General features: G+C 39.3%; 1 protein-coding gene and 1 pseudogene across 1 annotated transcript; both read right to left on the minus strand.

Annotated features, from left to right (window-relative positions):
* Positions 1-1,121: 1,121 nt before the first annotated feature.
* LOC112911011 (suppressor of cytokine signaling 6-like) lies at positions 1,122-2,555 on the minus strand (annotated as a pseudogene).
* Positions 2,556-4,557: 2,002 nt separating this feature from the next.
* Positions 4,558-5,463, minus strand: LOC112911050 (olfactory receptor 2L5-like). The gene has a single exon (XM_025987369.1). The coding sequence runs from the start codon at positions 5,461-5,463 to the stop codon at positions 4,558-4,560; it is 906 nt and encodes a 301-aa protein (XP_025843154.1).
* Between the last annotated feature and the right edge of the window lie 9,309 nt (positions 5,464-14,772).

Here is a 14,772-nt window from a genome sequence, read left to right on the forward strand (position 1 = left end):
AGCAATTTGGTAGCGTGGCAGGATACAAAATCAATGCCCAGAAATCAGTGGCATTTCTATACACTAACAATGAGACTGAAGAAAGAGAAATTAAGGAGTCAATCCCATTTACAATTGCACTCAAAAGCAAATATGCACTATTGGGACTTCATCAAGATAAGAAGCTTTTGCACAGCAAAGGATACAGTCAACAAAACTAAAAGACAACCTACCGAATGGGAGAAGATATTTGCAAATGACGTATCAGATAAAGGGCTAGTTTCCAAGATCTATAAAGAACTTATTAAACTCAACACCAAGGAAACAAACAATCTAAGCATGAAATGGCCAAAAGACTGAAGATAAATCTGACAGAGGAAGACATATATATGGCCAACATGCACATGAGAAAACGCTTTGCATCACTTGCCCTCAGGGAAATACAAATCAAAATCACAATAAGTTACCACCTCACACCAGTGAGAATGGGGAAAATTAATAAGGCAGGAAACCACAAATGGAGAGGATGCGGAGAAAAGGGGACCCTCTTACACTGTTGGTGGGAATGTGAACTGGTGCAGCCACTCTGGAAAAGTGTGTGGAGGTTCCTCAAAGAGTTAAAAATAGATCTGCCCTACGACCCAGCAATTGCACTGTTGGGTATTTACCCCAAAGATACAGATGCAGTGTAATGCCGGGACACCTGCACCCCGATGTTTCTAGCAGCAATGTCCACAATAGCCAAACTGTGGATGAAGCCTCGGTGTCCTTAGAAAGATGAATGGATCAAGAAGATGTGGTTTATGTATACAATGGGATATTACTCAGCCATTAGAAATGACAAATACCTACCATTTGCTTCAATGTGTTTGGACCTGGAGGGTATTATGCTGAGTGAAATAAGCCAATCGGAGAAGTACAAACATATGTTCTCATTCATTTGGGGAAGATAAATAATAGTGAAAGGGAATATAAGGGAAGGGAGAAGAAATGTGTGGGAAATATCAGAAAGGGAGACCGAACATAAAGACTCCTAACTTTGGGAAACGACCTAGGGGCGGTGGAAGGGGAGGAGGGCAGGGGGTGGGGGTGACTGGGTGGTGGGGACTGAGCGGGGCATTTGAGGGGATGAGCACTGGGTGTTATTCTGTATGTTGGCAAATTGAACACCAATAAAAAGTAAATTTATTAATAAAAAAAAGATCAAGTATAGAAGTTTGCCTTTCCACATCTGGTTGTTCATAAAAACTAAACCTACCATTTGAGTGTTCAATTCTCGTGTGAAGTGTTTTGCCATGGGAGTGAAAGCTCACGCTTCAAAGGTAATGGTCGTCAGAACTATCCCAAGAGCCATCCGGCATGTTTGCTAGTTTCCCTTCTGCCTCCCAGCGTCTCTTAGGTCCCCAGTACCATCCTTGTTTTGCGAGTTTTTTCAGTTCCTTTGTAAGGCTTGTCACGACCGTGGGACCACTGCTCTGCATGGAGTCATACACTCTAGCGACCCCAGGGGCAGAATTAGGGTCAAAATTCAAATGACAGAGCATACTTTCAGCCACGTGGGCATGTGCCGGTGAGCCCACTGGAGTTGCTTTGGATTTGACTGGCCTGCTTTGGAGGTAGCAACGGTGAGACTGGGGGTGGTGGAGGGGGGGCGTCATGACTCGCTGTGGGGCTTTGCAACATGACTCCTGTGGCGCCAATCATCAAGCCGTTCTTCGCCTGATCCACAAAGATCTCCGGGGCCACCGCGGGGTCCTGCGCTACCTGATTCTCGTCTTCGGCGAAGGAGCTCCCTCCCCCTTTGGAGGGACCGCAGACCCTTCCGTGGGAGAAGAACCGTCCAGACAATAGCTACGTGGTCCTTCTGAAGGGCACATCCCCTCCCCTAAAGGCACGGGGCCTCAGCGTAGCCCTGAGCCAGAAGTCCGATGACTACAGGCACGTGTCCGTCAAGGTGAAGGTGCAAGTCTCCATTCTGAGCTTCGAATTCTTCAGGGAATTGCTGTGTTCCTGGCACACGGTGTCAGCCTGAAGGTCGTGAAAATCCTTCCGGACCCCATTCAGGGCTGGGCTCGGATGGAAGAGTGAACCCCTGACTCTCAGCTCCATTTTGATGCACGCGTCCTCAGCGTTCGTGGGCCGCAGAGGCCAGGGCGTGGGACTGTGGTGATGAGGGCTGCGGAGCGACGTGGCGGGGATGCGCGTCTGCGCTCGCACGTCCTTGCAGACCAGGGGTGCCGCGGAGGAGGAGGAGGAGGAGGAGGAGGAGGAGGAGGAGGAGGACGGGTCCTCGTCGGGTGAGCTGCCCTTGCCCTTCTGCTTCTGTTTCGCAGACAGCCGTCCTTTTAACGTACCCATTAGCTTTCGCTTTTCCATCTGCCCCTCCCACCTTTCTCGTCTTCATTGGTGCTATCCCAGCTGGCCTGATCTTCCCCGTAGCAGCTACCAAACCAGGAATCATCTTTTCCCAAATCACTGCCTAGGGACGGTTGCTGTACGACCATGAAATCCTTTTCTTCTTTACTTTTATTCAAGTTGAAAGATTTTCGGAAGGTTTTAAGACTCATTTTCTTCATTATGACTAGTTACCTTCTGCAAGAGGGTCACCGTCTCTCCAGAAGACTTTCCTCACACATCTGGAGGGGCTGCAGTGCTGCATCCAGGTACTCTTCCAGCTTCATAGACGCTTTGGAGCCATGCTTTGTTGGAAAATTTCAGGATGGCATAGTGACGTCTTCAGGTTTACTGATGCTCAGATAACAGTTTGTCTCCCGGGCCTTCAGAGATATGCCGTCTTTTCTTCTTTCTTCTTTCTTTATTAAACAGTCTGCTCCCAAGGACAACGGGATAACCACCTCTCCCCAAACATAGTCTCCAAGTGTGACGCCTGGCGCGGCCTGCTCTTCTTCCTCGCCCAGCACCGCGCGCGACTGCCCCGCTCACCCCTCCTCTCTCGCAACTCCTCCTCCCGCCTCCTTCCTCCTCCTCCCCCTCCCCCTCCCCCTCCTCCTCCTCCTCCTCCTCTTCTTCCTCCAGGATGGGTGCACGGCGGCAGCGGCTGGGCCTGAGCGCCAGGTGGGAGCGGAGGAGCCGAGCAGGCCGCCCCGCGCGCTCCACTCCGCGCAGGCGGGCGTCCAAGTCCATGGTATTTTGATAGGGATTGCATTAAACATGTAAATTGCCCTGGGCATTGCGTTGTATTTCATATGTAGTAAATTAATTTTGAAGAAAAAGGTTTTTTTTTTTTTTGCAAATGAGAACTCATATTTTCATCTGTGTTGTGCCCTGTAAAGAGCATAGGATATGGCCACTACCTTCGCTGCCAAATCAGGGAAAATAAAGATCATTTCTTCAGTTACCAGTGATGAGCAGTAATAAAAATCTACTTGAGTTGGAAGTTCACCTGAGCTGAAGGTTTTTTATTAGATGTGATAGTAGTTCCTGTGTTGAAAAATAATTTATCAAGGACTAAAATTGGTATATGTAAGTTGACCTCCCACTAACCTGTTTCAGGAAAACTATGAAACATAATGAGTGGGAAATAAAATATCACATGATAGACATGATTTTGTGTAAGGATAGCAGTGGCTATTGAGCAAATGATGAGAGCATTCCCATATGTGAATTTCCTTGAAACTGCTAACCCTACTGAACTTTCAATACACTCAGCTTATTATTGACCTCACAATTCTTGATATTTATTGACACATTCAAGTCCTTATACTTGATCTTTCAGAATACATGATATGAAATCACTTTTCTAGGATTCACTCGCATAAGAGGAGCATAAACTTAGTATATTTTATTCAGAATGGTATAAGGATTTTAGAATCTCTGACTAAGTCTCAGATACATCTTTCTAAAGATAAGTTGCCACAAGTTGAAAAAAAAGAAACTAGCACAGATTAGTCACAAGATATGAGAAGTTTTCTCACTTTCAATTAGATCTAAGAATTCAGGAACAAATATTTTTCCATTTAAATGTATTGGAAAATAAATTGAAAATACCTGAACTCTTATGTTGAAGAACTTCAATTAACAATTTACATTTTTATTTTTAAATGAAAAAGAACCATTTTCATTTTCATTTTCATTGAAAACATGTTAGCAAACAATTATTGCAATGGAAATTCATGAGAAAGGGTAACACGAAAGAAAAGGTAAGTTTCACAGTGATGATAATATATATTAATATGTATATTATCTTGCAGGTAATAAAAGATAATTGTGTCCAACATTAGTTATAATCTTCTCTTCTAAATTTAGTCCTAGCACTGTAAGCATAAAATAATATTTTATGGGCAACCCTGGTGGCTCAGCAGTTTAGCATGACCTTCAGCCCAGGGTGTGATCCTGAGGACCCAAGATAGAGTTCCATATCTGGCTCCCTGCATGAAGCCTGCTTCTCCCTCTGCCTGTGTCTCTGCCGCTCTCTCCTTCTGTGTCTCTCATGAATAAATAAAGTCTTAAAAATAATATTTTAATTACTGTACACTAATGAATGGGCTTATAATCAATGTTGCATACATATGCAAAAAGCTTTGTCTACATTTTAACAAAGGAGATTCTCTGAATCAATCATCTCAGGGCTCCCATCACCTCCTTGTTTCTCAGGCTGTAGATTATGGGGTTGAGCACTGGGGTCAGGATAGTGTAGAAAACAGCTAGGATCTTGTTCTCTGTTGGAGATCGAAAGGATCTCGGGCATAAATATGTGTAAACAAAGGGTGCATAGTATAAAGTCACTACAGTAAGGTGGGTGCTGCAGGTGGAATAGGCCTTCTTCCTCCCTTCTGTGGACTGCATGCGGCAGATAGCTAGGAGGACCCGGCCATAGGAACATACAATGCCAATGAATGGAAATGCAAGGAAGAGGATGGTGCTCACTAACACTGTGTACTCATAGACCCAGGTGTCCATGCAGGCTAAAGTCAACATGGCTGGGACATCACAGAAGAAATGGTTGATGTTCCTGGATCGACAGTAAGGTATATGGAAGGCGTATACGGTGTGGGCACAAGCATTGACTGAGCCCATTATCCAGGATCCTGTTATCATCAGCACGCATACTTTTTTGCTCATACGAATGGGATAGTGAAGAGGAAAGCAAATAGCCACATAACAATCATAGGCCATAGATATCAGGAGCAATGCTTCTGCACCTGCTAAAGTCCAGAAAAAGTAGCTCTGAACCCCACACCCAATGAAGGAGATAGACTTGTTTCCACACACAAAATTGTAGGTCATTTTGGGGACAATCGTGGAGATGTAGCTTAGGTCAATGAGAGAGAGCTGACTGAGTAAGAAATACATGGGTGTGTGGAGATGTGTGTCTCTGAAGATAAGAAGAATCATGGACACGTTGCCAAACAGAGCCATTAGGAAAATGAGAACAACGACAATAAAGAGGAACAGGCCAATTCTTGTTGGTGGGAACAAGCCCAGTAGGGTGAAATCAGTTGATGTTTGAGTATAGTTTTCCATGGGACATTGATATAATTTTCCTGAAAGCAGACAGAAAAGTAAATCAAATATTAAAAAGAAAGTATTTTAAATAAGTCACATTGGTCATACTCTATCATCTAATCATACAGCCGTTAAGTACATAATTGAACTTTTCTACTTTGGAAAGCTGAAACAAACTTATTTAGTTACCTAGAGTTTAAAATTTTCATATGACCAGTTATCAAATGGTCATAGTATGAAGTGTGCAGTTGTTCATTATTAGCAAATTATGTTTGATTTTTAAAACGATTAAGTACTGATAGTTGAGGTGAAAACTGAAGAAAATGCCAATGTGAAATTCATGTATAGCTCACCTTAAAAAAGATCCATGTTTTTAGGTGATTTTTTTCCTGTTAGTTCGCTGTAGAAACAGTTGAAATTGGACATCTTGATTCCAGATATAAACAAAAAGTAATTTTTATTTCAACATCTAATATAGCTGTCATTTACTGTGAAAAATAAAATTTGCAGATGCAAGTATTATTAGCCTATGTCTTTTCCAGGAAATCTTTAAAGTCACTAAAAATGCCATGTGTGTGTGTGTAAACATGGAAAACCAAAATATAAACTATATATATAAATATATATATACATATGTACACATATATACACATATATATACATTTTTATATATACACACATATATTTTTATATATATGTGTATATATATATTTATTCATGATACACAGAGAGAGGTAGACATAAGCATGGGAGCAGCGGACTCCATGTGGGGATCCTGATGTGGGAATCAGTCCTAGAAACCCAGGATTATGACCTAAGCCAAAGGCACATGTTCAGCCACTGAGCCACTCAGGTGCCCCAAAATGCCATATATATTTTTTAATAATTAATTAGGTTATATATGTTTTACTGCCATACACAAACACAAGTATTGCTGAAATCAGACGTTCATTCAAAATATATGCATAGAAAAACCAATGTAAATACACAGAGTATTTAGTTATTTTAAGAATAAATGCTTTATTTGATATCTAAGATGTACTTCTAAAGCATAGCAGCCTATCAGTGTCTGTTGAGGAGCAATATTTCCTTCTAGAGTTTTCTTTACACAGTAGCATCAAATCAAACATTCTTTCAGTCAGGTAACATTACTGCTGAATCATTTGTTCTGAAATCTTGAATGAATCTTTACTGTCACATACTATTTATGCAAAGTCATTGTCTTCTGTCTCCTCAACCAGTTTCTTTCTTTTTTTTTTTTTTTAAAGATTTTTATTTATTTTTTAATGAGAGACAGAGAGACAGAGAGAGAGAGGTAGAGAGAGAAGCAGACTCCACGCAGGGAGCCCGACATGGGACTCAATCCTGGGTCTCCAGGTTCACGCCCTGGGCTAAATGCACAGCTAAACGGCTGAGTCACCTGGGCTGGCCATCCTCCACCAGTTTCTAAATGACACAGTTCAAGTAGACCCTTCAACTAAATATCTATACACCACACTCTTGGTACATTTCACAAATCTGCCAGAGTTCCTCCAAATACCATATGTTTTATGTCTCTCTGCTTCTCTAACATTTATATGACATACAGTACTCTATAGAACTTTGTCTTACTCATTTTTTCTTTTCTTTTTTTAAAGTTTTTATTTAAATTCCAGTTAGCTAACATACAGTGTAATATTGGTTTCAGGTGTACAATATAGTGATTCAATAGCTACATACAACACCTGGTGCTCATCACAGCAGGTGTACTCCTTTATCCTCATCACCTATTTCACCCGTTCTCCCAACTCAGCTCCCCTCTGGTAGCCATCCCTTTGTTCTCCATAGTTAGTAGTCTGTTTCTTGGTTTACACCTCACAGTTTCTTTTTTGGCCTTATGATCATTTGTTTTGTTTGTTAAATTCCACATATGAGTAAAAAAAATACTTAAAACTTTCTAATTCTATATCAGTGTATGTATTTCATCACATATATTTGTTATTTCTCCCTCTTAATAAACAAATATTATGGTGATAAAATATATAAGTCAAAATAGAACAAGTGTCAAAGGGCATAGTGAGAGATCAAATATTTCATGACCCTTTGTTTTTTTAAGATTTTATTTATTTATTCATGACACACACACACACACACACAGAGAGAGAGAGAGAGAGAGAGAGAGAGAGAGATTGAGAGGCAGAGACACAGGCAGAGGGAGAATCAGTCTCCATGCAGAAGCTTGATTTGGGACTCGATCCTGGGACTCCAGGATCATGCTCTGGGCTGAAGGCAGGTGCTAAAACTACTGAGCCACCCAGGAATCCCTTTCATGACTCTTTGAATAAATGAATTTAGATAAAGGAATAATAATAAGTCACTTAAGTGTGAATAAAAGTAAATAACATCCAAGACTCTCATTGAGGTCGGTGGAGGAATTCTCCACTGACATCATAAGTGAACAAGCTCTATACAGTATGTATTTCAGACTTAAATATTTCCTAGATCCAAATGATGCCAAGTTTTTAGTAATTATCCACATGAGACAGGATTATTCATACATATGTGCACACACAGAAAGACATATTGTCACACTCACACAGGAATACAAAATGAACTAAAGTTCATTATATTATATGAAAATTCAGAAATATTTAATAGGATTCCTATGTTTAAAGAAACATGAAATGTTATTAATTTACATTATCAACACCATTAAATAAATATAAGGACTTGACGGGATGAGCACTGGGTGTTATTCTGTATGTTGGCAAATTGAACACCAATAAAAAATAAATTTATTATTAAAAAAAATAAATAAAAGGAAATCTCAGCTAGAAAGAGATTCTTTGGCAAATCTGTTTATCTATCTAAACTCAGATATATATACATTTATATATTTATTATTTATTTATTTATTATGTATATGATAAAAAGGTTAAGGAAAAGTTTTTTTATTAGTACATATTACTTAATTTTTAGAGAGATGCTGCATAGGAATGAGGGACAGGTTGAGGAATGAGAGAGAAGGAATACACTTCTTCCTGACTGGGGACACTGTGTGGGACTCAACAGGCACCTAGATCTCAGAACCCTAAGATCATGACCTGGGTTGCAACCAAGAGTCAAATGCTTAACTGACTGAGCCACCCAGATGCACCATGGATTAAATGAATGTTTTAAAGATGTCCTAAAGAACCAAATCTACCAGAGATGAATGGAAACAACAGCAACTGGATATCCACATGCAGATAATGAAATTAAATCACTACTTTACAACATATACAGTACTTAAATTGCATTGATCAAACAGCTAGAAAGGCAAAATTACTTATCTTTACAACATTAAAGATTATCATTTTGTAAAGTGTACCTAGCTGAAGAATTAATATGCTTATTGCCATTCATAGAAATATATTAAAATAATAATGGAATTAATATTATCAAAAGAACATATATATGATCAACCATATTCAAATGCCATACACAGAACACAGAAAAATAAATGACAAGTATTTTATTGCAAGATACTTTCTTAACAATTCTAAAGGTATTCTTGAAAACATTTTCTAAACGTTCTGAATATTGCCTATAATCATATGGTCCTAAAATATCTAGATAGAGGTAATAGTAACAGTGATGAGAAGAAAGAACAGGGAGATAGCATCCTATATATAGAAATAGTAACTAAAATATCATCAAGTTTTATAAAAATATATTTTTTTAAAGATTTTTATTTATATTATCGATTCATGAGAGAAGCAGGGAAGGAGGCAGAGACATAGGCAGAGGGAGAAGCAGGCTCTTTGCAGGGGGCCTGATATGGGACTCGACCCCGAAACTCAGGGATCAAGCCTTGAGCCAAAAGCAGTTGCTTAACCACTGAGCCACCCACGGGTCCAAATCTATGTATTATCATAGCAATAAATACTACAAGATGGAGCAATGCTCTCAACCTTGTTATTTATTTATTTATTTATTTATTTATTTATTTATTTATTTATGACTTTATTTATTTTTTAATCAGAGAGAGAGAGAGAGAGATATTGGCAGAGGCACAGGCAGAGAGACAAGCAGGCTCCATGCAGGGAGCCTGACATGGGACTTGATCCCAGGACTCCAGGGCCACTCCCTGGGCTGAAGGCAGGTGCTAAACTGCTGAGCCACCAAGGGATCCCATAACCTTGCTATTTTAAAGAAAAAATGGGATGTAACTATTTTAAAAGGTTGAAAGAGGGAAAATGATTTAGAGATAATATTATATAGAGTGGGAAATTCTCTTTCCACACTGGCTGGAGTGATGAGTTGAGAGATAGTATGTAAATGATGTATCAGATAAAGGGCTAGTTTCCAAGATCTATAAAGAACTTCTTAAACTCAACACCAAAGAAACAATCCAATAATGAAATGGGCAAAAGACATGAACAGAAATCTCACAGAGGAAGACATAGACATGGCCAACATGCACATGAGAAAATGCTCTGCATCACTTGCCATCAGCAAAATACAAATCAAAACCACAATGAGATACCACCTCACACCAGTGAGAATGGGGAAAATTAACAAGGCAGGAAACCACAAATGTTGGAGAGGATGCGGAGAAAAGGGAACCCTCTTACACTGTTGGTGGGAATGTGAATTGGTGCAGCCACTCTGGAAAACTGTGTGGAGGTTCCTCAAAGAGTTAAAAATAGACCTGCCCTACGACCCAGCAATTGCACTGTTGGGGATTTACCCCAAAGATACAGATGCAATGAAACGCCGGGACACCTGCACCCCGATGTTTCTAGCAGCAATGTCCACAATAGCCAAACTGTGGAAGGAGCCTCGGTGTCCCTCGAAAGATGAATGGATCAAGAAGATGTGGTTTATGTATACAATGGAATATTACTCAGCAATTAGAAACGACAAATACCCACCATTTGCTTCGATGTGGATGGGTCTGGAGGGTATTATGCTGAGTGAAGTAAGTCAATCAGAGAAGCACAAACATTATATGGTGTCATTCATTTGGGGAATATAATAAATAGTGAAAGGGAATAAAGGGGAAAGGAGAAAAAATGAGTGGGAAATATCAGAAAGGGAGACAGAACATGAGAGTCTCCTAACTCTGGGAAACGAACTAGGGGTGGTGGAAGGGGAGGTGGGGGGGGGTGGAGGTGACTGGGTGACGGGCACTGAGGGGGGCACTTGATGGGATGAGCACTGGGTGTTATTCTAAAATCAAAAACTAAGCAAAGCACCTTCTGATTAACACTGGACTGGAATTATAACCATAGCAATTAGGTAGAAACAAACAACAAACAATAACCAAATTGGATATAAAGAAGTAAAACTATTTTGGTTCACAAAAACATTATCTTATATGTAGAAAACTCTAATGTGTCTACAATCATATGTTAGAACTAATAAATTTAGCAAATTCTCAGGATACAAAATCATTTGTACTTCTATACGTGTTGTGTAATCATAAGAATTATTTGAAAAAAGGTACATTCACAATGTAATTAAAAACATTAATAGGTAAGAAAAAACTTAAGAAGGGGGAGAAACTTATACACTGAAAATCACAAAACTTTGTGGAAAGAAATTGAGGAAGACACAAACGGAAACGCTCTGTGTTCATGGATTGGTCAGCTTAATATTGTTAAGATGTCAATGCTACTATAAACCGACTACAGATCCACTAAAATGCCTATCATAATACTTATGAGGTTTTTGCAGAAATAGAAAAACACATCCTAGAATAAATATATCATCTCAAGTTACCCTGGAGAACCAAACAATCCTATGAAATAATTCGAGAGCCCACTCTTCCTGATCAAAAACTTACTAAAAAAGCTATGATAATAAAACAGTATAGTATTGACACAAGCACAAACACAGACCAATAAAAAAGATATATAGAAGAAACATTTCCCATATGCGGTCAAACGATTTTGGGCAACAGTTTCCAAACCATTCTTGTGGTTGTTTTCTTTTTCTTTATATTTTTAAGATTTATTTATTCATTTTTGAGAGAGAGAGCATGGGGAGAAGCAGAGAGAGAATGTCAAGCAAACCTGCTGTGCATGAATACCAATGTGGGAATCTATCTCATGGCGCTGAGATCATGACCTGAGCCAGAATCAGGAATTGGACATTTAACCAACTGATCCACTCAGGTGCTCCAATGGGGTTGTCTTTTCAAGCATTGTGCAGGGAAAACTGGATATCCACATGAGAAATAATGAAATTAAACCGCTACTTTACAACATATACAGAGCTTAACTTCCATGGATCAAGTAGCTAAATAAAGAGGTGAAATTATAAACTTTAGAAGAAAGCATAGGGGAAACTTGTTACAACATTGGATTTTTGAAACATTTTATTCATTTATTTGAGAGAGAGAGAGAGAGAGAGAGAGAGAGAGAGAGAGAAGCAGGCTCACCACTGAATAGGGTGTCTGATGTACCTACTAGATCCCAGGACCCTGAGATCATGACATGAGTCAAAGGCAGATAGGCAGATGCTTCACCAGCTGAGCCACCCAGGCACCACACAACATTGGATTTAACCTTGCTTTCTTGGATATGACACATAATTTTAAAAAGGCAAAAACATAATTTAAACAAAAATTATTCCTCATTTGGAACTCCAAGAATGTTGTATGAAACCTACAACAGGGCCCTGAATGCAGGCACTGCAGTTCATCATTGAATTCTATGTGCCCTCTGAAAAATTGCAAAGAAAAAGGTGGAGGGTAACATTTTTTCCCCCAAAAATGTCATTTGGATTCAATATGATACTGTATGTTAGACTATTTCCATGGCATGCTATTTATATTTGTAATTAATTATTGACAAGTACAAATGTAGTATTTTAAATTACCACTAAAATTATGATCGTTCTTACCACATGTATTATATGATAAAGCAAATTCTATGATAAGGCTATGATAAGGCAATGATAAAGTTTCTGTGATGTAGTTGCTAGTATTCCCCTTTAAAGGTGAAACAAATCAGCACAGAATATAACTAATAAATGGCACATCATATCTGATAATTTATTCTTTTTTAAAAGATTTTATTTATTTATTCATGAAAGAGAGAGAGAGACAGACAGAGAGAGAGAGAGAGAGAGAGAGAGGCAGAAGGAGAGAGGCAGAGGGAGAAGCAGGCTCCATGCAGGGAGCCCTACGTGGGACTGGATCCCGGGTCCAGGATCACACCCCTGCTGAAGATGGCGCTAAACCGCTGGGCCACCGGGGATGCCCTGATAATTTATTCTATGCATTATGACTGACACATTAGTATTTTTTATTACTTATGCTGCACTGTTGAACATCCTGTCATGGGATGCTATTTAAGGGACCCCTGAATCTGACAGGGAAGTAGCTTCAACTGCTGAAGATCAGCCTTGACTATTTTAAGGTGGAAAGAGGACATTTTTGTCTTAGGTAAACATAAATCCAAGTAACTTATTTTTGTTCCCTTATGTTGATTTTAGCCATTAAAAACACAATAGATAACCTATATTGAGCTTACTTCCAACACATGTTCAATCTCTTTGAGTTTCTTAAAGAGTTTATGTATTTATTTGAGAGAAAGGGAGTGTGGGTGGGGGAGGGGGGGGCAAGCATATTCTATGCTGAGCACAGAGCCTGAGGCAGAGCTTGATCCCAGAACACTGAGATCATGACCTGAGCCAAAACCAAGAGTCAGATGCTGAACCAACTGAGCCACAAAAGTGCCCCTCAATCTCTTTGATTTTTTTTTTTACCTTCACATTTACTCAATTTTTAACAGATTCAGTGGCAGTGTTGGGATCCAAAGCCAACTTCTGTCAGCACTAAGGTACATGAGAAATACAGGCATGGCACCCTGAAAACTGTCTCAAGTCTACTCTCAACCTCTTTGATTTTTTTTTATAAATTTATTTTTTATTGGTGTTCAATTTGCCAACATATAGAATAACACCCAGTGCTCATCGCGTCAAGTGCCCACCTCAGTGCCCATCACCCAGTCACCCCCACCCACCGCCCACCTCCCCTTCCACCACCCCTAGTTCATTTCCCAGAGTTAGGAGTCTCTCAGGTTCTGTCTCCCTTTCTGATATTTCCCACTCATTTTTTCTCCTTTCCCCTTTATTCCCTTTCACTATTTTTTATATTCCCCAAATGAATGAGACCATATAATGTTTGTCCTTCTCCGACTGACTTACTTGACTCAGCCTCTTTGATTTTTAAAATTTCCCTAAAAACTGCAATCTGGGCAGCTCCAGTGGCCCAGCGGTTTAGCGCCACCTTCAGCCCAGGGAGTGATCCTGGAGACCCGGGATCCAGTCCCACATTGGGCTCCAGGCATGGGGCTGGCTTCTTCCTCTGTCTGTGTCTCTGCACCCCCCCACTTCTGTCATGAGTAAATAAATAAAATATAAAAAAATAAAAATAAAAACTTTGCAATCTGGGCATGAACATTACAGAGTATATAGGAGAAAAGAAATAGCAGAAAACATCTGATGATAGTTTTTATGTTGAACAGAAGAAATAAGCCTAGAATCTTGTTCATGTTCCACATGAGAAAAGGAAAGATATGAAAATGGTTGATAACTGATATGTGTCAGAATATGTTCCAGAATTAAATTTTATTTGATCCTGACCTCTATCTTTTGAACTGGAAATCACACCAATATTTTATCAGTTATAACATTGAGATGCAAGAATTCATAGTTAATTTAACTTAAACATATATACTCAGATGACTGGATTCCCTCATTTATCTCTCTAACATCTATCTATCATCTATCTATCTATCTATATCTATCCCTAAATGAATCTCCATCTTATCCTTGCAATATTAAATATTTTGAGATAATTCATCTGAAATGAGGATGGGTCAATTTTTACCCACCAATACACACATACAAACTGAAAAAGGAAGAATAAATAATAAAATAATATTATTAAAATAGACATTCTATATAAGTGGTAAAAGGTAAAGATTATATGTGAAAAATCCCTTAAAATAAAAATAAAATTATTTTGGAGTTTACAGTCTAAACACATTCTTTTATTTTCTCACATACACTGGCTTTGCTATATTTTCACTTGACCCTATTTCAACCACACACATTGCTTGATAAAGATAGTCTCTCAAAATCTCTAAGTAAAATTCAATTAGCATTCTGTTCCCAATGCAGTGTCCCTTTTTTATTTTTAAAAAAGATTTTATTTATTTATTCGAGAGAGAGAGAAAGAGAGGGAGAGAGAGAGAGAGAGAAGCAGAGGGAGAAGCAGGCTCTATGCAGGGAGCCCGACATGGGACTCAATCCCAGGTCTCCAGGATCAGATCCTGGGCTAAAGGCAGCACT

Source organism: Vulpes vulpes, chromosome 7 (assembly GCF_048418805.1).
Source record: "Vulpes vulpes isolate BD-2025 chromosome 7, VulVul3, whole genome shotgun sequence".
Taxonomy (NCBI): Eukaryota; Metazoa; Chordata; class Mammalia; order Carnivora; family Canidae; genus Vulpes; species Vulpes vulpes.

Excerpts from the sequence above, each read along its gene's own strand:
- LOC112911050 (XM_025987369.1), bottom strand. The coding sequence starts at position 5,463 with ATGGAAAACTATACTCAAACATCAACTGATTTCACCCTACTGGGCTTG.